General features: G+C 39.4%; 1 protein-coding gene across 3 annotated transcripts in view; it reads right to left on the reverse strand.

The window, feature by feature from the left end:
* Positions 1 to 335: 335 nt before the first annotated feature.
* The window catches only part of iqca1 (IQ motif containing with AAA domain 1), a 74,903-nt gene continuing 53,164 nt past the window's right edge, over positions 336 to 22,074 (reverse strand). For 2 of the 3 annotated variants that reach the window (XM_066665456.1, XM_066665457.1), the window contains 7 exons: positions 19,066 to 19,148; positions 15,684 to 15,791; positions 8,001 to 8,200; positions 3,414 to 3,500; positions 2,711 to 2,888; positions 2,375 to 2,613; positions 336 to 1,026 (listed from right to left, as the gene is read on the reverse strand). In XM_066665456.1, coding sequence (XP_066521553.1) covers positions 886 to 1,026; positions 2,375 to 2,613; positions 2,711 to 2,888; positions 3,414 to 3,500; positions 8,001 to 8,200; positions 15,684 to 15,791; positions 19,066 to 19,148 — 1,036 coding nt within the window. In that variant the 3' untranslated portion in view covers positions 336 to 885. The remainder of the gene's footprint in view (positions 1,027 to 2,374; positions 2,614 to 2,710; positions 2,889 to 3,413; positions 3,501 to 8,000; positions 8,201 to 15,683; positions 15,792 to 19,065; positions 19,149 to 22,074) is intronic. The other variant, XM_066665458.1, reaches the window with a different exon arrangement.

Raw genomic sequence — 22,074 nt, forward strand, 5'->3', positions numbered from 1 at the left:
ATGTTAGCAGTGTCCATGGTGTCGCAGTGCAGTCCTGCTGGCAGCCATGGGCACAGCGGGCCATTACACAGGATAATTAGCAGCTCTGCCAGCTAGGAACCAAATGAGAGCATTTAGCAGAGATACTAGTGCCAGTGTTTTACAGTGGGTTTGTGCAAGTGATTTCTCAAGCTTTCTAGTCCTCACCAATAAGACTAAACCTGTTCAGGTATTACAGTGAGCTAAAAGACCAGTTAACAGTTCTAGTGACTTACTTCAGAGACCACACCATACAATATGATAAAACACATGATAATTTAATTAACACAGCATTTATCGGTTAAAGTAAATGACTTGAAAATAACTATATTTATGATGGTTTAAAAACACTGTCCCTTTAATTCTCTGGGTTTTTATTACAGATATATATTTTATAGCCAAAATTGTGCATACTGCTTCTGAAGTTAAGCGTAATCGTGAGTTTGTCCCCTTCACTAAAGTAATAGGCTTTAGTCTTCTTTGAGGGATTAAGAGTTTGTATCTTGCAAAAAATCCACAATGTACTGAATGGTGCTCCATCATTGTTTTGTTTATACACGTCTGACCAGTGCCCAGCTTTGAGAATGGTGATGTAATGGTTGTGTGGCTACTCCAGACTGTTCCATTAGCCTTATTTTTTAAACAACTGAAATCTTCTGTAAGATGTACCTGAATTGACTGATTAGAAGGAGTGTCTATACACTTTTGGACAAATTAAGAGGAGGTAGTGAATGGGAGTAGAATAAGAGAAAGTCTGTTGCTGCTCTCTGGTGACCAAAAAGGGAATTGCCCCCAGAAATTATAAAATATAATTTGACATTTTTATCAATGTAGAACACTACAGTTCTTGGCAAAGCAGAGAAGTATTCACTTCTTTTTCTTCTCCCCTGCTGTTTCCTTCTTCTGTCCCTTTCCAGGTTTCTTTCCTTTGCTCGGTTGTGCTGTTTCCTCAGACTCCTTGGCAGCACGAGCTCTTCTTTTGCCCAGTGGAGTCCGACTGTACCAGGCCTACCAGGATACAATCATTTAGATACAATCCAGTCAATATACACCATCCATTCTATATAAAAACTCTCTCTTTTACAATCCTCAACAAAACATTGTCAATGTCATTAACGTGTATTAAGCATAGGGGTAGCTTCTACACACTTCAGTGTCACTGTTGACGGTGGCTTTTAATATGGTGATCTTAAAGGAGAATTCCAAAGTTCAGCGTTTCTGCACAATCAAATTACATAGGTGTAAACAGTCATACAATGAGTTTGTGTATGAAATGGTGCATTGCAAAGAATACGTTTTCTTTCCAGAGATGGTGATAGGATCCAGGGGATTCAGTGTCTATGTCCAATAGCCATTTCTTTAACTATAATGACCAGTGAAACCACACACATTGTGGGTTGTAATATTGATAGCGATAAAAGAGTAATAATCAAGCAATGTAATTATCATTCATTCATTCATTTTGTGCAATAGCTTAATCCTAATCAGGGCCACAGTGTGTCCCGAGCCTACCCAAATTCATTGGGCGCAAGGCAGGAACACACCAAGGACATCACAGGGCTGCGAACACTTGCACTTATGGACATTTTTGCCCAGCCAAAATGTTTTTGGATTATGGGAGGAAACCCACACAGACACAGGGAGAACACACAGACCGTGACCTAAGGCAGGAGCTGTGTGAGCCCACCCAGTAAACATTTAGCCATTGATTCAACGTTGAAATAACGTAATGACTGTCGTCTAATCAACGTTCTCTTAAGGTTGAAAATGAAAGTTGAAAAGACGTCAAAACACAGACATTGAAAAGACGACTATTAGACATATTTTGGACGTCCATTGACGTTATTAATTGGTCCCGAAATAAATTGTATAAAACGCATTTTGGACGTCGACATCGATTGGTCACCACTTAACTAACTTTTTAAGATGGATTTTGGACGTCCATTGACGTTTAAAATATGTCCTTGACGGACAGACTACTTTTAGACCTATTTTGAACGTCCAGGGACGTTCCTTGTTTACTGGGCAGGACTTTCTTGTGCCAGTGTGCTGCCCAGTGTATTCATCAATAAAACAGGAGGCACTAAACCCTTCAGTTTTCTGGTTCCTATCACCACCACTGATAACAAATCATACTACTCTTAATTACTTTTTTCACATCACAGGTTTTAATTATGCAGCAATGTTTGAAAAACAGGTGGAGTTCCCCAGCAATAATTTTGTAATAGAACACATGGGGTTGAGAGAAAAGTGATTAATTTTTTTGCAACTCAACATAAATGTTTGCTGTACATTATTAAATATCAGTTTCAATATCACTGCAATTTGTCATTCACTATTTGTACTTATCTCTAACCTTGAATGCCTCCTCCTCTTCTTTATAGATAGGGTCTTGTCTGGCGAGAGAGGGGATGAACTCCAGGGCAGTGAGTGGTCTCTTGGTTTGCTGACTGAGACGGCGGGAGCTCAGAACGCTGCGTATGGCCTGCAGAATGTGACCTTGCGTGTAGCCATCAGTGACCTTAGCCAGAGAGCTCAGGTCCAGAGTGGGGCCCACCTGAGCCCCTCTTTCCACAAGCAGCTCTTTCCATAAAACTACACATAATGGAGTATATTTCAATTCAGAAATGTATGCATTGTGCACAGTACCACACACGCGCTCATATCTTTAAGGTTTAAGTTTTGCACTTACTGAATCTTGAAGCGTAGTCTGGTCTGGGGATCAGGATGATCTTTTTATAAACTTTACAGAGAGCTTTGAGGTCAGCATCGAAGGGTCTCTGGGAGGTCCCCACCAGCAGCACACGGTCTTCTGCTTTAATGGACTTTACAACCTTCGCCAGGTCCTTCTTCAGCCTTTTAGGCTCCATCTACAGTTATAATGCATAAAGATATGTAAATGTATGTACATTTAGAAGGTGAAAGAGCAGCAGGCAGAGTAGCTTCAAAGTATGAAAAATATTGAATACGTTTCAACTAATTATTTATATATTAGCATTTATACATATTACACTTCTGGCTCCTATCACCACCTCTGTAAAATAATTCTCTAAATAATTGGTAGGTTTTTCTTGAATGGAATATTCCTCATCAAAACACTGAATAATTTTGTTTACATCTTAATTATTTAATGGTTTACTGATAGTGGAGTACCCCTTTAATGGGATATGAAGTGGCTCTCTACACTGGGGACAACTGTAGGTGAGTTTCTGATCCACTAGAGGGCAGTAAAGACTTCTCAAAAGCTCAAGATAATATTTTTTTTTCTCTCCACAGGGAACTACCTACTGTTTTTATAATGCATAAATCTATTGTTGGCAAAAAATGGCATGTGTGTGGACATGTGTATTTGTGTACATGTGATGTCTGAAGCACAGTGAAGTTGGCAGAAGTACCTCTTTCTCCACTTTTGGAACTTTCTTGTAGAATGTTTTCTCAGCATCTCCAATCCAAATGACAGAGGGCTGCAGCTGGCGAGCCACCTGCCCAAACATAACAACGACAAATCCCTCCAACACAGGCCAAACAACACTTCAGCACACACTACACACACACACACACACAGCCCAGATACCCTCTCTAGATCCATAGCAGAAACAGCTGTTAGTTAAATATAAGACCCTAAAACAATAAGAGTAAAAAAATAAATAAATGGTAAGTCATTGTTGATACAGCTTCATGACACCTACACAAGCCTTTCGGTGAGCACTTATTAAACCCTACAAAACCATCTGTAAAGGACTATTCCAACACATTTTATATAGGGTGATGAGCTCTCGCCCCTCGCTGACGTTGTATGCTTAGCTGAACCTATGTGTGCTTTTAGATCCTTTACACCTTTATTTGCTACACAAAACATGGGAATTTCTTTTTTCATCCGAGAACTACTTTCCGCATAGCTGCTCGAGATGAGGGTAGGTTCCTGAGCTTTGCCTGACGTAAACAAGGACTACTGACGTGCAGACTGACCAATTAAATGTTCACAGAGAAGGTTATCGACCAATCATGGTAGCTCTACAGTCAGACCGTCCAATCAGAAGACTTTAGGCCCTTCTCACTCAAGCGAACCAATCGGAGTAGGGGAGGGCGGGACTAGTTTGTGAACGAAACGCTTCTCGAAGTTCTATGTAAGCTCTAGAAAAACAAAATCTCGGACGTTTGTGAAATTCCGCCCGGACATTTTTTAAGTCTAAAAAAGAGGACATGTCCGGGTAAAAGAGGACATCTAGTCACCCTATTTTATAACAGCTTTTTTGGTGAAACTGACTAAACCCGCCTTAATGATGACTGAATAAGCCAAAAATGAACGATGCCAAGATCAAAGATGGGATTTTTTTGGAGGTTGTCGTATTAGTGAAGTACCATGATATATCAGAATATCAGGCTGAGCAGAAAAACTGATAACCTTTGCTCAAGAATATCACTAAAAGCTTTCTGGAAATAATAATTAAGTGCAGCATACTGTGAGTGCTAAAACTCACTATTTTACAGTTCTTATTACATTTGTTTACATTTTATTTAAAGTTATATATACATTTGAACATATTTGGCAATATTACAAACACTGAAGACAAAAATGAGTAAAGTACTACCAAGCTGAAGTATCATCCAAATAAAATATGATGACAGTTAATGCACACAGCACAAATAAACATAAGGAATTAAGTCATTAAGTATGTTCAAAAGAAAGTCACCAGGCGAGCCACATATACAGCAAATTACTAAAAGTCCATCAGTTTAACGTTTAATTAAAAAATGTCAGCTTATTGATCTTCCTCCAACATAAAGCTACCTAAAATTGTCATTGTTTTGTGAGTCTGCACAAACTAATCATGTGTGCTGCAGGAACCCAGAAGTCCACCCCCAGCTTCAATAACGCTGTGGGCTACTGTGTGCACTGCTATAAACACCTGCCCCTGTCTTTTTTAAATAATAATAATAATAACATAATTAGTATTACATTTGTTGTAAAGTTGTAAGAGACATAAATATGTGTACAGCCTTTAATGATATAGTTGTTGGTGTGGCAAAGTGAACACACCACTGTTCGCTTTACAGTAGACTGGGATTTTACTTCCCATTTATGCATTATACTTCATTCATTCATTCATTCATTCATTCATTATCTGTAAGCGCTTATCCAGTTCAGGGTCGCGGTGGGTCCAGAGCCTACCTGGAATCATTGGGTGCAAGGTGGTAATACACCCTGGAGGGTGCGCCAGTCCTTCACAGGGCAACACAGACACACAGACACACACACACACACACACACCTACGGACACTTTTGAGTCACCAGTCCACCTACCAACGTGTGCATTATACTTTATAACACTAAAAGTCCATGGGCAAGACTCTTAATGCTGCATTTGCATACATATACAACACTGTAAGCTGCGCTGATTCCAAGGTCACAGATCCAACTGTAAATTTCATACAACTCACTAATAATACAAGCCTATGTAATCACAGCACACGTTAGATGATGTGATGTGTTTACAGTGTTTGAGTACAAGGCTTAGCCATAGCCAGATGATTGTGAAAGATAAGAGCTAAGCTGACAGGAGTCCAGTGGATGGGAAGGTATTCATCTGCTAAGCAGGAAGCCGTGATAAGACAGGTTTTTACTCCCTGCGTGCATTAGAAGAGGTGCTGAAAGAGCTGAACCCGCACAATGCAAACATGCGCAACCTCAGCCCTGCACTTAGTTTATCTCCAGCTCCAGCTGTACTCCGGCAGAGCTGCTCATGCAGCACTAAGCTTGGCTTTCCTCTCTCTCCTATTCTCTCTTCGCTGTGACTCACAGGATAACACAAACACAACCCCAAACAAAACAGCCCACCGACCCTCCGCAACGCCCACTGGTCAAAACCAATGAGGGGCTGCGCATTTATGACTGGGCAGGAAAAGGCCATGTGGGGATATACTCCTCTCCAGCTTTCAGGTCCTCGTTAAACCCTGTTTGTTTATGTTTATGTCCTTGGGAAAAAGCAAACCCAACTAAATGTTAAAAATCAGGAACATTGTGTCATGTCATGGATGGGTGTTGCCATGGTGACATAGTAAGCAACCTGTTTACATATTCATGTCATGTTTTCATGTCGGAAGTGCAGCCACAAACAAAGCACGCAAACCCTGACCTTTCTTAGGGGTACGGCTCTATGCCATGTATGGTCAGATGAAGTTTGGGGAAAGAGGTCTGTGTAATCTGAGAGCGTATCCATACAGACAAACCCCTGCAGACGAACCCTAAGATCTTGGGTTTGCTCCACCATAAGATTCTGATTTCAAGTTCCATTAGATTACAGCCTTATCGTTATGACAGGGATATGATTTGTTTATATAATGATGTCATAAAGTTACGGATAATATGGCCTGTGTTCATTACGTGGATTATTTAAGCACAGCAACAAGTACAGTTCAGAATGATTCTGCTGTGGTTAAGTTTGTTTGTTTGGAGGGGGTTTGGTTATAAAATATCAGATATACAACAAACCACAGTAATATGTAAGATAAGAAAGGAGCCTGTAACAAAAGTGGAAACACAGATCTGTTTCACCACCTCAGATAGAAGCACCCAGTTGAGTACAAGGAAAGTCAAAAATCCAGCAAGGTGAGTTCAGCTGCCACTGTGGGCTCTAACCCAAACGGACAGGGTACACTGACTCAGCATTGCAATTGTTTATTTGTTATTTACCGTTAAGGATTTTTAAATATGTTTTGTTAGTGTTTTTGGCCATTAGTTTTAGTAGATTTATTTCTTATATTATTTATTTTATACAAAGTTAAAATCTTCGTAATGAGTTTCTACCCTCCTTCAAAAGTTACATTGTGCAGTTTCTTTAGTGCTGAGCCCGGAGTAGCAATGACAGATTCTCTGTTCTATCTATTACAGGTCAGTGAAGCATCACAAAGATTTTGAAACTGTAAATTTGAGTTAAGGGCAGCACGGTGGCGCAGCAGGTAGTGTCGCAGTCACACAGCTCCAGGGGCCTGGAGGTTGTGGGTTCGATTCCCGCTTCAGGTCACTGTCTGTGAGGAGTTGGTGTGTTCTCCCCGTGTCCTGCCCCGTGGGTTTCCTCCGGGTGCTCCGGTTTCCTCCCACGGTCCAAAAACACACGTTGGTAGGTGGATTGGTGACTCAAAAGTGTCCGTAGGTGTGAATGTGTGAGTGAAGGTGTGTGTGTCTGTGTTGCCCTGTGAAGGACTGGCGTCCCCTCCAGGGTGTATTCCCGCCTTGCGCCCAATGATTCCAGGTAGGCTCTGGACCCACCGTGACCCTGAACTGGATAAGGGTTACAGACAATGAATGAATGAAATTTGAGTTAAAAATATTACGTAGTGTTACTTAAAGCCATTGGTTCCCAAAACTCAGTGCACCTCCTTTTTAGACGAGAATAAACACACACATACACGCATTTTGTTTCCGTACTCTGATGTCATTTATCCTAATCAATGTACTTAATACAAAGTTGCAACTTTTTATTGAACTAAATAAAGTGACAGCTGTACAGTGGAATTATTAGAAGTTACATAATTATATCTTATTCATTTACCTTGTTGCATCTGCCGCCACGTTGGGAACCACTGCTTTAAGCTCAGTCAAAAAAACCCAAAGAAACAACAACAAAAAAGGCACATTGCTTTTTCCTCCTTGAAGGAACCAAGTTATGCTACAAAGAGCGGACCCCTCACGGAGGTGGCTCTGTCGGAAATAGTTCCAAATATCTCATAAATTCAGGGAATCGTAACCTTCATAACATGGAGGATGGTTGAAAATGAGAAAAATGAGACAAAATGGCTGACTGCTGCAGCGAGTTCTCTGTAGACGATGTGTCAACTTATTTTCATTTAGTAAATCAGCAAAACTTGAATACTTAAGTAGAGGTGTCTAAATCTTTGCCCTTTGACTGTGTGTGTGTTGTGTATAATTATGTCATACTTATTCCTGTCCATATTCTAATTAAAAAGCTCTCTCCTCTTACCTTGAGCACCATGTGTAGGAGGTACTGCAGGCCGCTCCTGCTGGGGTATTTGCCAGTGAGATTAGACGGGGAAAGGTTGAAGAGGTTTGCTCCGGTCTCAGTGCACAGAGCATGCAACAGCATCTTCTTGCCCACTCCTGAAGGACCGGCCAGCAGCAGGGAGCGGGTCAAAGGACCTTGCTCATGGACGCACTGAGAACCTGGAAGGAAGAGGACAATAGCATATACATTGATTGCAAAAACACTAGATCTTTTCACAATCCATAAGCTTTTCATGTACATATGGGATGGTTAGGGTTCTGTGAAGTCGCCATAATATGTGTTTTTGCCAGATACAGTGGTGTGCCAATGTGCAAACTTCCCTGGTAAAATCAGATTTTATTATAGATTTCCTTGATGGGCTGAAAATTAGAAGAGTGCTCCTGTATGGTCCATTTTACAATACAAGATAGGTATTCCTAATCCAGTGATCATTCAGTACAGAGTCTACAGTAAAGTCTCAGTACAAACATTTTTAAGAATGCCCTTCATTTAACACAAACCTTTTGACATTCTTTCCATGTAATGCGTTTATTTGATAAATGCTTCGGATCACTTTTTAAGACTAACTATTTATGTACTAACAAATGAATAAAATGTACAGTTTAAAAAGTAAGTTTTTATTCACTGTTTGAATTACCACAGAAACTCATTTGTAACTCAAGGAGTTAAGCTTTGTAGCCCTTTAGCACTGTGTTTCAATTCATAGAGTTAGTGCTCTACCAAATTTAGAGTGGGTTCTTAACTAAATATTCTGAAAAAGCAGAGAGTGAAGAAGCCTAGCGTCTCTGACTGAGCCACTTTGTTTTTTGAAAGACACTGGAGCTTCGTAAACACATTAGACCGCTTTCCAGACTGGAGAACAAGCACATGGTCAGAAAACAGCTGAATTTTATAAAAAGTGATTTTTATTTTTATTATAATCATATATGTCACCTTTAAATAAACATACTGGGACACTCCAGGTCCTGCAGTAAAACTTAGGCCATTGTGACATATCCGCTGTATCTGAGGGTAGAAATGATTCAGTTCTTCAGATGTTTTGTGAAAATTTTTAAAGGACTTTAAACATAACAACCTCTGTTAACCTTTTATAAGTCAGGCTAATGTTAAGGTAATTAGCTTTGGGAAGTCAGATGTCAACACAGATGCTGATTACTGTAGCTGCTGGAGCTCTGTAATGAAAGAACAATAGTTTAATGGGTCTCTGTGAGTGTGTGTGTTCTCTGATGGCAAATGTAGTTTAAAGTTCCAACTGGGACCAGGAAGCCACACACACACACATATACAAATATGAACACACACACAGCCAAAATCCAGCTGAGGTCAAACACACAACGCACACAAACATCCGGCCACATGAATGTCTCCCTGTGAGCACAACAGGTGCAGAGCTGTCTCACGATTAAAAAATCAATAGAAGCCTATGAGAAAATTCTATAACACTGAACTTTATACCAAGCACAGAATTTGAGCCCTTAGGTGAGCAGAAGACAGCTTTGTGAAACTCACCTCAGATTAAAAATAACAAATAATAAGCTAATTTAGATATAGTTTCCATAATTTTCTGGCTGGGAACATGATGGTTGATTTGTGTGAAACCAGCCACCACTTTCATAGCACACACGTAGAGCACACAAAACCAAATACTTTAATGTAAACACACAAATGTTGGTTAGCATTATGCTAAGTGACAGAGAGCAGCCATTTGTGCTTTCCAGCACTCCTGACTTTGATTGGCTAAGGCATTGGATTTACACAATCTTCCCCCTTACCACAAAACTAACTGATCAACCAAGCTTGCTTGAACCTGACTTGATCTTGACCACACAGAAAAAAAGAAAAGACACTAAACAATTTTTACAGGCTGTGATTACAGGTTACAGACATTTAAAACTGACTCACTGACATTTAAGAAAATACTTGCTTCAGGCTGAATGCAAATAAACACTTTTCATCCACATTCAAATAATGAACTGCCCATTTTATTTTATGACAACCTCTACGTAATTATTTTAAACAAGAAGAGCTTGCCAGCAAGCCTCCTGATAAAAGTCCTCTGAAACACTGTGGTTAATTACTGAGGGATAAGGTCTGAGGGAGTGATGGTGGCTATTAAAAAGATCTCCAGCTCCCAGGTCTTCATGATATGCCAGAGACTGATTTATTAGCTGGACATGCATCAAAGGAAACCATGGGGGGAGAGTGAGCATAAAAGAAAGACTGAAAGAATGTACGACACACTAAAGCTGGGCCTCAGTGATTGTACCTACAGAAATATTGCAGCAGGGGGCAATGTAAACAGCAAATTCATCAAAGCAGTCTCTCTCTCTCTCTCTCTCTTTCTCTCTCTCTCTCCCTCTCTCTCTCTCTCTCTCTCTCTCTGTGTGTAGGTCGCTGCGCATACAGCTAAAAACCCCTAACATATTTTATGAATTCCTGTAACAGGCTTAATTCATATTATAATCCATTACAATTATAAGGGAGATAGAATTATAGAACTAGTCAATTATATTTATATACTAGTTTGCGGTTTGTATAGATGCAGTACAAATTAAAACTTATAAACTACTTGTGTACTCAGTGTACTACTCTTACACTTAATAAGTATACTTACTATATACAGTATACTTAGGAAATACCCTGAAACATTACTTAATATAATGTATTTTTAATAAAACGCACACTTATTTGGGAAGGGTTACAGCTGCTCCAGAATGGCCCATTATATTGATTTTTCTGTAGAGGTTAAATATATGTTTTGTACATGTCTCTTTATAGTAATGCACCTTATAAGGAGTGTCTACAAATGGACAGACAAAAAAATGTTTCATTTCCTTGGATGGCCTTAATCACTTTCAGTACTGTATGCGTGCGTGACCTCACGACCCAGAGGTTGTATGAACATATGTGTGTGTGTACTCACTTCCTTACACCCAGGAATAGAACTGGTTTATATGAACGTAGACCACACTCAGGGCTTTCCCAGTTGTTCAGAGTAAGGACCATTGTTTTGAGAGGGAAGTTGATTTTAGATTTGCTACTTCTGCATACGTATTTATCACATATTTTTCCACAGGCAAAAAAAAAAAAAAAAAAAAACCCTAAAAAAAAAATACAATGAACAGTTCTGTGAAACAGTCTAGGCCTTAGTTCTCATCTGCAGTGATATTGTACTGCACTGTACTCTATTAAATATACATATTAATCCATCTCCACTCTTCATAACCTTGGTGTAGCAGGCATTAGTTCATTTCATGCAAAACCAGCATGACAACAGCTGTTTAACTCTCTTCCCTTTCTTTTAGGCTTAGCTTTGTGTTTATTCCAATCTGGTCCTCTCTGGGGGAGATGTCATGGTGGACATAGATATGATCGAGCAGTTAAAAAAAGGATGGTGGTCTCAGTTTACCAGTACACAGTTCTGGTAGTTCACCAGTACATTTCTTTTGCTTTGGAATATTATGATACCATATTTCATTGTAATGGTACATTTTAAGTTGTGTTTATTTCATTCACACATATATCTCTAGGACTTATGTTGTTTTATTTTACGTAATTTAATAATAAAAGTTTACAAATGTTCATCTCTCATTCTGGAGAAGACAATGTAATACACCTAAGTAGTAAAGGGGGTGAGACTAAACACAACACTTTGCAAACAGCAACAGATTTCAAAAACACACTAAACTATCAGATGTTGATGTGCAATATATGCCCAAAATTTGTAGACCACCCTTAGAATGAGTGAACTTAGCTACTTTAAGGTGCAGGGTGCAACTCCTTGCTGAGTTGTGGGGCATTGAAACTAGGGCTGTGCCATATGGTATGATTCATTCATTCATTATCTGTAAGCGCTTATTCAGTTCAGGGTCACGGTGGGTCCAGAGCCTACCTGGAATCACTGGGCGCAAGGCGGGAATACACCCTGGAGGGGGCACCAGTCCTTCACAGGCAACACACACACTCACACCTACGGACACTATTGAGTCTCCAATTCACCTAACAATCCTGGAGGAAACCCACGCAGACACAGGGAGAACACATCAAACTCCTCACAGACTGTGTGTCTACGACACTCCCTGCTGTGCCACCGTGTCATATTGTATCATTCGTGATAATATAGACATAATGTGTAAAATGATAAAAATAATCCACATCATGATAATAGAGATATTCATACTATTTTACTTAATGACATCATGGAGTTATGCATAATATGGTGTACATACATTACGAGTACTTTAGGCACAGCTGCAAAAGGGGAGTGATTTCAGTTGTGTGGAGGTGGGTTGGTTACAAATTATCAGATGTACAAACAAACCATAGTAAAATGTAAGATATGAAAGCCTGTAATAACAAAAAAGGGGAAACGCGACTTATCTGTTTCCCGATCTCAGGCAAAAGCGCACAGCTGAATACAAGGAAAGGCAAGAGTGACGCAAGAAGAGATCAGCAGCCAGTGTGAGCTTTAACCCAAGCAGACAGGCTCAGCATTGATTTCATTTTCAGAGTTTCAAGGGTGTATTTTGTTTTACATTTATAGGCATGCCCTAATTTTTCTGCACTTTAGATCATGGTAGATTGTTGTTAGATTATTTATTTCATACAAAATCAGAATCGTGTAAAGTTACTATGCTTTCAGGTTATTTTGTTTATTTATTATTTGTTTGTTGATTATTTATACTAAAATAAAATTGTAACATGTATATTGTTGTAAAAATAATAGTTGTCAGTGTTTTGTCATATTGCTAAAAATATCATTATTGTGATATTATTTTAGGACCATATTGCCCACCCCTAACAGGGACTATATTCTATGGATGAGGGAGCTTCATTCAACACATTTGCATTGGAGTGGCTGGTGTGATCCAGTACTAAACATTCAAAATCAGAACCTAAACTCTCTAATGTCCTCATGGCTGAGTGCAATCAAAAACTCACCGAAATGGTATTCAGAAGAGTCAAGCGTCTCAGACAGACACTGTCTATTAATATGTCTAATTACAGAAGACTTTTGTTTGTGAAGGTGTATCACTCTGGAAAACACTGACAGGTTTATGACATTAGAGGCAGAGGGGTGGTCTTTCCATCTCATGTTGCCCTGTCTATTTGGCCTCCATTTGCCACCATTTGTTGGACAATAAACTACAGTTTGTCCTTTTGCATGTGTGGGAGAATGTGTTTACATGATTTGGTCAAGATTCCACAGGAATCCAAGCACCACAACACAGTTCTCTGTTCAGAAAAAGAGGTTTCAATGCCTGTTCCTTTAAATGAGAGGCACCGCTACCCAAAGCACATACGAGTGACAAGCAATTGAGCAGGAGCTCTCATTTTTGCCAGTTTTGCTTGGTTCTCTTTTATTCCTCATTCTCATTTTCGCTCACTACTCTCTCCTCTCTGTGCTCACTGTTTGTTTTGCTGTCCAAAGAAAAGCAAGCCTCTCAAACATATAACTTCATAGGAGAACTGAAGTTAATGTAAAAAAAATATTCCAAGTAATTTTGGAGCATTTCTATTGGTCCATTATCATGAAATTTATACACAGTGTGAAGGACAGCTGCTGGGTTCAAACAATGTAGTAAACTAAAAATCCACAAAAATGGAGATACATGTTTTTGTTTGAACATCAACAGTATCAGCTTCACAGTAGTTATTAAATAATCATTAAAACAATAACACATTAATAATAAGGCCATTTTACTCTGAATCTCTCTCTCTCTCTCCACCTCTCCCCCTCTCTCTCTCTGTAGATTCTCTCCCTTGGGATTGAGATGATGACAGGCCCCGGGTTCCTTCTCCCTCCCTCTCTCACTGTGTATGTCTGTCGCCCTGTTGAGACCCAGCCGTGGACCCAGGGGCCAAGCGGCATGTGATTGTTTTTGAGCTGCTGACTGAACTCTCCTTGTTTTAGCAGTGAGGAGGCTGTTTATGTGGTAATACACTACTGCCTGAGGCTCACTGCTGTGCTTTCTCTCTCTCTGTCTCGGCTGGGTGTTGTCAGGGGTTACGTCCCACCAGGGTGCTGCATGTGCAGGGGTGTGAAAGATGGGGTTTGATCCTCATGTTTATTCTGCTGAGTTTTTGCCAGGTTATTAACCCTCAGAAGTCTAGAGGCTTTGTTGTTGTTTTGTAGTATACGTGAAACACAAATCTTTTTCCATGTAAAGTCACAATTTATTACATATAAATGTCATCACCAAGGTAATGATATTGTACTTTAAGCATACGATCAATTGTTTAAAAATCTGTACTTTTTACTGACTTCTTCCTGCTTTTACTGAAGCTCAACATGCTTGGAGGAGAACACTAACTATACATTTTTGCTAACTAATAGGCACTCCTGTGAGCTAGCATCAAGTCGAGTGATGGAGATGAAAGACTGCACATTTTATTATTCTAATTTTATTAGAATTTGAACTCAATTAAGTTATATGGGTCTAAAATTAAGTGTCGTAGTCACACAGCTCCAGGGACCTGGAGGTTGTGGGTTCGATTCCCGCTCCGGGTGACTGTCTGTAAGGAGTGTGGTGTGTTCTCCCTGTGTCTGTGTGGGTTTCCTCCAGGTGCTCCGGTTTCCTCCCACAGTCCAAAAACACACGTTGGTAGGTGGATTGGCGACTCAAAAGTGTCCGTGGGTGTGAGTTTGTGAGTGAATGTGTGTGTCTGTGTTGCCCTGTGAAGGACTGGCGCCCCCTCCAGGGTGTATTCCTGCCTTGCGCCCAATGATTCCAGGTAGGCTCTGGACCCACCGCGACCCTGAACTGGATAATGGTTACAGATAATGAAAGAATGAATGAATGTCTAAAAATATATATCCAATATATTTTCACTATACTCACTATGGCCAGTAGAAAGGGAAAGTAAATTGAACGTTAATGTAATCTGTTTGTAACATTTACTGTAATAGTCACATTTAAATTTTACTCTAACATCAAAACAACAAAATATGAATGCAATTCCCACTACTTCTAAAAGCAAGAAGTGAAGTATCATTATGTAAACAGTAAAGACATATTAGCAACAGTAGGCTTCCAAAATGTCAAACTAAACATAATAAGAGGGTTAGAGTGGGGGACTGGAAGAGCGGATCACGGAGAAGAGAAAGTGTGAGCGAGAGAATATTTGAGAGGATGGTGTGACATTGGACACCAGTGTGTTCTCTGCTAATGGAGCCCATGCTCTAGGGAAAGTGACAAAAGACCCTGGGCAATGGAATAAAACTCACAAAGGTCAAACACAGTTCAAGAGGGCATGCACTGTATTAGACACACAGACACAGGCCGACACGGCAGCACGGCTCCTGAAAAATTAATGGGAGCAGTGGTAGAGTTCCCAGGGTGTTCATTAGAGCTCCTTTTTAATTTTTTTTTTCTCACACACAATACATCTAATCCATCACTGGCCCCCTGAAGTTATTCCATACAGAGCCTCTTGTGAATCAATAAAATGCAACTTCTGCATTTTCCATTACATGTTGATGCTTTGCGTACACTCGTATTCAGTCATGTTGCTGTGAGGTGGGCTCTGTTTCCAGGTGCCCTCTGCTTTGCATCATTCAACTGTGGGCTAGAGTCAGAGGAAGCAGGGCAGTATGGGAGAAAATAAAGCAGACAGGAAGATGTGGGAACACTCACTCACCCAGAGGCAAAACTCCGTACAGAGCAATCAGCTGTCTGACGTCTGACAGAGAGGGCATGGGCTCAACGTTAGCCTGCCTCAGACTCGTACCCAGGAAACTGTACTCCCCTAGAGAGAGAGAGAGAGAGAGAGAGAGAGAGAGAGAGAGATTTACTCATTCCTTCCATTGAATGAAGTTAACACAGGTAACTGAAAGGACAGTGTAATAAAGGTGAATAATAATGACTAGGTTCTTGAATGATTCTTGTCTTCCATAGATTCCCTAAACATTGCCTTGACTTGTTTTTCTTTTTTTTATCTTAAAAAAGCAGGATATACCATGTCACTGAGTCAACGCACTGAAATAGTGCATTTTCTTAAACGTGAGTGAGATGGATAGATAGATATGAAGAAATGTTCAGTGAACTTGGCACTGTTTCCCCATATGTAGTCTATGATAGTATACTGGACAGGCGAATTACATTTTGTCTGATGTTCTGCACAGTTCATTCATTGTGTAATCACAGTCTAACACTCATATGCCTGCATGGCACTCAAATGGGAGTTAAAAAATGCATGGGAGGTAGAATTTAGCAGATTTCAGTTACACTGAAATTTTGATAAATTTTAAAATTACACCACATCAACATTCTGTGTGACATTAACCTCTTTACTCAGCTCCCTAAGTGGCCATTTAATAAGGGTTTAAGGGTGTGTCCCTGTTTTGATTTATTAGTTATGCAATAAATGTGGTTTAACATGTTATCATTAATATGCAGCTAAAGGAATATACCATATTGACTGTATTTAATGATTAAACAAAAGAGGGATCGGCTCTTATTGCTCCTAACCACATTGTGAATAATTCACTCGCATTTTCACTCAGACACATACTGAGCATCCAACCACAAAAAAAGCCTTGTGCATATGATATACAGGGATACAAGTCAGAATATGACACAAAAAGCTGATTGTACACTGATTTATTTCATTCTGCACAGCCTGCATATGCATGCATTGTGACTCCTCTATCAGCAGATTTAAATCAGGAAAAAAACAATTGTGCTAGTCTAGGGCGCCTGTGGGACAAGGCTACTACATTTGTTTTGAAGTGTTGTGTATACGTTAACAGCGACTCTTGAATTCTGTTAGGAATGTTAGCCTTACAAGTCCATTGCTAAACCAAAGATGATCTGAATGATTGGCTACACCTGATGTAAGTGGAAAACAGTGTAAATCTGATTTTATGCCAAAGCATTCCTATCAAGTAAAACAAAAACATTCAATCAGGTTCAGTCAACATTTGACTGGCGCCATAGGTACATCCTTGGCTGCATGCCACCATTATATCACATCACCGAGGCAACTCCAGTCAACAGATCCAAATTTGCCACGCTCTTTCCACACGTCAGTTTTGAGTTCATACTATTTACCGCACCACACCCTGCTTATATGGAAACCGTTAAAAAAGAAACAGAAACTTCAATAACTTCCCCGTCAAAGCAAACCAGATTCTGCCTGTTTTCTCTTTTCCTTTTTTTCAGAAGAAGCTCCTGGTTCCATGGTTAAGCAAACAAAAAGCATCTGGGAATATTTGCACTGCCAAAATGGTGCACGTGGCTTGGTACATATTCAAAATGCTCTTACTTAATCAAAATGTTTGGAAAACTTCACTTAAAGCCAAGTGTTTGTGGATATCTGCTTATGTCAAAATTAATTTGAAATGAAGGGAATTAACAGCTTCTTTAGCTCTGTGCACCTGAGAAAATGAGATTTCAAAAGTTATTTATCTGAGTGGTAAGACTATATATAAAAACACATATAAACAAATGTAAAAGCCCCTAATATTGGAATAATAACAAATGAAATTATTACACTTTATTAATAAAGTAGTGACCTGAGTGTGAGTTCTGAGTGTGAATGAGATGTTAAACCCATTCAAAATCTCTCCTTGTAGCAGTCTAGTATTATCAGGTTTATCATCCATTACCTAATTTTACCAGTTAATAAATACTTCATTATGCTTAATAAAGTGTGCTGATGATTTAACAAATCCATACAATAAAGGAGAATATCTGGAAACAAAACAACATCTCTAAGAGCTCCATGGGCCTGGACTCTTGAATTTGATAGCTTACTTTGGTCTTGTGAGACTGGGCTAAAGTTTAGCGCTGAGAGGAGAAATAATAATGGCTGGTAATATTTGACGACTCCCAGGTTTTTTTTTTTAAATGTAAGATATCATAGAATTTTGGGTGGTGTCCAGCCTCCGGGACATTCTACAAGTGTTACTGCACATCAGTGTGTAGTTTAATTGTAAGTATGGCCTTCAGTTTGATCCATGAATGTCAAAATTTGTTTTAAAAAAAGAAGGGAAAAATATAACAATACTTCCTATCCCACCATATAGGTGTGATATCCAAAATTACTACATTCACAACAAAAAATGGAAAGTCCAGATAATCATAATATTTGTATATAATGATTCATAGGATTTGATGATCAGTTCCTGTCTATTTAGCATCTACCATTGAAATGTAACACAATAAGGGTAGTGGTTGTTTGCTGATCATTTTTTTTGTTCAGACATATCGGTGTATGTTCCATTTTGTTGTTGTACCATCTTTTGCTGGATTCTTTTGTCAGCTACATATCCAAGTAATGTTTTTACCTTTCCAAAAAACCATGGCATTGTTCCTTGTGCGCTGCTGTTGTGAGTTGGAAATAAACAAATGTGATCTCTACTGTAGCTTGGAGATTTTACAGATGTATAGTTTGTGCTGGATGTCTGCATTTCTTCACATAGAGTGACAAGTCTGTCAGGCCATTCAGGGCTCTGTAAGGTTTCCATGTCATGTTTTAGTCCCTACTCTGCTCACTTGGAGCTAATAGTGAGCACGTACTAAAAAAATAAACAATTTTTCAAGTTGATGTGCTGGAAGGAGGAAGAATGGTCAAAGGTAACGATATGAGTGAATCTTACAAGGGTTAATCTGTCATGACTATGAGTCGGGAACATTTCCAATATGGCAGGTCTCATGGGTTGTTTCCAGTATATAGTATAGTATAATATAATATAGGAAAAGATGGCACCAGGATGCAGTATGGGAAGAAGGCAAGATTCCGTAGGCTCATGGTGCAGTGTGTTACTCTGGGTTATATCCAGCTGTGAAACCCTGAGTCCTGGCTTTTATATTGTGATACGTTGACATATATCACCTACTTAAACCTTTCTGCAGACAAAGTTTACCCTGGCAATGGCATTCTCTAATATCAGTGGCCTCTTTTTATCAGGATAACGCCTATGGGGTTTAGGGACATCTAGAAGTGTTTTATTAAAGTTACGGCTGATTTGTAAATTAATGTAAAAAGAAATATGATCAAGGCTTTTTGTGATTAATACCAAGGTAGTCTGAGAGTTTGATGTTCAGTGGTCGAATCAGGATGCCTTCCAGAACTAGCTCCTCATAGAGTGATTCGATGGTCCTGCAGAGACAGGGTGGGACAGAAAACAAGATAAAGTTTTGGTAAGAAGCACATGAATCACTCACACGGCATCTGAAACATCATCCCTTACATCACCAGAATCCCACCCATCCAGGAGCTTAAGGACCAGTCATAGCCTTGGAGTCTGTCCTAGTACCATGCAGCAATACCAGCTGTGCAGCTGCCTGATCAGTGCCGGAGTTTAGAATCCCATCACTCACTGACGACATGAAGAGATAGACCTGACTTGTGCCTGATCCACTCTTAACAGCACAACACACATCAACATATCACCACCACTTCAGTGTCACTGCTGCGCTGAGAATGGTCCACCACTCCAAACATACCTGCTCTGTGGTGGTCCTGTGGGGGTTTTTTACCACTAAAGAGCAGGGTAAAATGGGTATAAAAACATGCAGAACTGAGCTGCAGAGCAGTAAAACTGTTCTTTGGAGTCACAGAGCACCAGTCATTACTTTGAGGATGAGTCAGAGCAGTGTTACTGGTCCAAAACTCGTTATGCCACATCAGTACTTGACCTCACTAATGTTCTTGTGGCTGAATGCCATCAAGTTCTAGCAGCAATGTTCTAACATTGAAAGTAATGTCTTCTTAGAAGAGCAGGAACTCTAACTCCCACAAAAGGGGCAAACTACTTCCTTTTTCAACAGAATTGTGGAATGAGCTGGGCTTTGCACATCTATGTATTAAGTAGCTGAGCATAACCGTAAAAGGATTCTTTATTAAAGGAAATGGTTCTATAACCATAACCACTTATGGAATCATTTGCATGATATTAGCTATCTTGCCAACCAAGGGGTTCTTTAGATCGATGGAGATTGTTTTATATATAGTTCTATATAGCACCATTTAGAGAATGGTTCTATATGACACCAATAAAGGGTTCATCTACTGTTACAGTGTCAAGTTTGTTACAATAGAAGCACCATTTTTGGGGCCATATAGAATGCTTTTCTGAAAGGTGCTATATGGAACCATCTACAGCACAATCTCCATCAAACTGAAGAACCCCTTCATGATGCAAAGAATTCTTTAATCGTGCAAAAGGTCCTTCAAGTGTTCTGGGTTTTATATAGAACCATTTTCTTTACTAAAAACCCATGAAGAACCTTCATTTTTAAGCCTACCTCATCTACATCATTATGACACGTTATATTAACATTAACACTAATGTCCTCTGTCACTTAAACACAGTGCTAAACCCCACAATGAATCCATGAGTCCATTATGAACAAAACTCCAGATGTGACCCCCCCCCCTTTATTATAGATTGTCACCGCTTGGAAGGACTTCAGCTATGAGATAGGAATCAGCTGTGATTGGCCTATTTATATACATTCAGTCAGCCGCCTGTCTCTGTGACCATTCTAATCTGCTGGGTTTTGATTGTTGTACAATTACGCCATTGTGATTTAACAAATTGGCATGCAGTTTATTCTCATGTTAGGTTTTGCAGTTAAGCGTCACAGTTTTGTAATGGAGTAAGCAAACATTCGCAAAACTGAACGTCAGAAATACACAGTGTGTCTAAACCTGAAAGGAAAGGAAAAGGATTTGGAAATTCACTTATTGCATTTTAATTATTTGAGGTTGTTATTCTATTTGTGTTTAGAGGTTCGAAAGAGAGACTTTAATGTGGAAAAAGCTGGTTAGCAATTGTAAAACAACTGTAGGCCAGACTTTGTCCCTCTTGCTGCAGTAACATCCTGTACTCTTCTCGGAAGACTATTATACACTACGGGGGTGGTTTCCCAGGCAGGGATTAAGACTAGTTCTGGACTATATCCTCCTTTCAGTGGAATATCACAACTGAAAAAACTGTGTAGTCTAGTACTAGGCTTAATCCCTCTATGGGAAAACACTCCTAGATGTTAGAATATTACTCTGAGAATTTGTCTTTATTCAGGGACCATTACTGAGGTCAATTGGACAATACGTTCTGAATAGCTACTCCTTAAGCATTTGAAGCAGCTGAAATCAGGAATTAAATGATGTCTGAAGAATTTTGGCAGGTTGCTTTGCTCTCAGAGGTTGGTCTGTAGTTGTGCACCAGCAAGTTAGACTTACAAGGTAGGTGTTCCCATTAATCCAGTTCTAAACCCAACCCATTTAATGTAATTCTCAACTCAAACTCAATAGCACCTTAATATTGTACCACACACAACGGAAAAGCTGTGGCTCACAGCGTCAGTTATGCTTCCCTTTTCTGAGTGTCTACAATCAAAACAAGTGCTCACTGCCTGCTTTTGACATAATCTTTGGGGAAAAACCTTATTCAGCTCACATGAGTTTTTAGGGTCTTGGAGAGAACTTCAAAAGTTATTCACTTAAGGTCATAAAAGTTCTGTTGATAAAACCGCTTTCTTATACAAGTAGATGGCAAAACCAGGCTTGTGTCTGAACATATTTGGACAATGCTATTTCCAAAAAAGTTGGGATGTTGTGTAAGGTGTAAATTAAAACAAAGTGTAACTATGTGCAAATCTATTTCATTTAAAATAATACAAAGACAACCTTTAAAAAAAACTCAGAAACCTTAAAAAATATTTGCCCACTTTGAATTTGATGCCACAATAAAAGTTGAAACAGGGTTTTTTTTATTCCCCACTGTGTTGCATCACCTGTCCATACTTCTTTGCATTTGTGAGTTTTAATGAGTGAGTTGTGTTTTTAATTCAGTGCTGTCTGAGGGCCTAAAGACAACAGCCAGTCAATTGTGGTTTTGTCCCTTGTCCCTTGTGTGTAGAGATTTCTCTGGATTCTTAAACTTTTAAATCCCCAATTTCTTTATTATTTTACATTGACAAGCATTATTCTTGAATTATCATTCACAGAGTGGAACTCCTCCCAATCTTTATATTTGAAAGACTCTGCCTCTCTGATATATATATATATATATATATAT

Source organism: Hoplias malabaricus, chromosome 3 (genome assembly GCF_029633855.1).
Source record: "Hoplias malabaricus isolate fHopMal1 chromosome 3, fHopMal1.hap1, whole genome shotgun sequence".
Classification (NCBI taxonomy): Eukaryota; Metazoa; Chordata; class Actinopteri; order Characiformes; family Erythrinidae; genus Hoplias; species Hoplias malabaricus.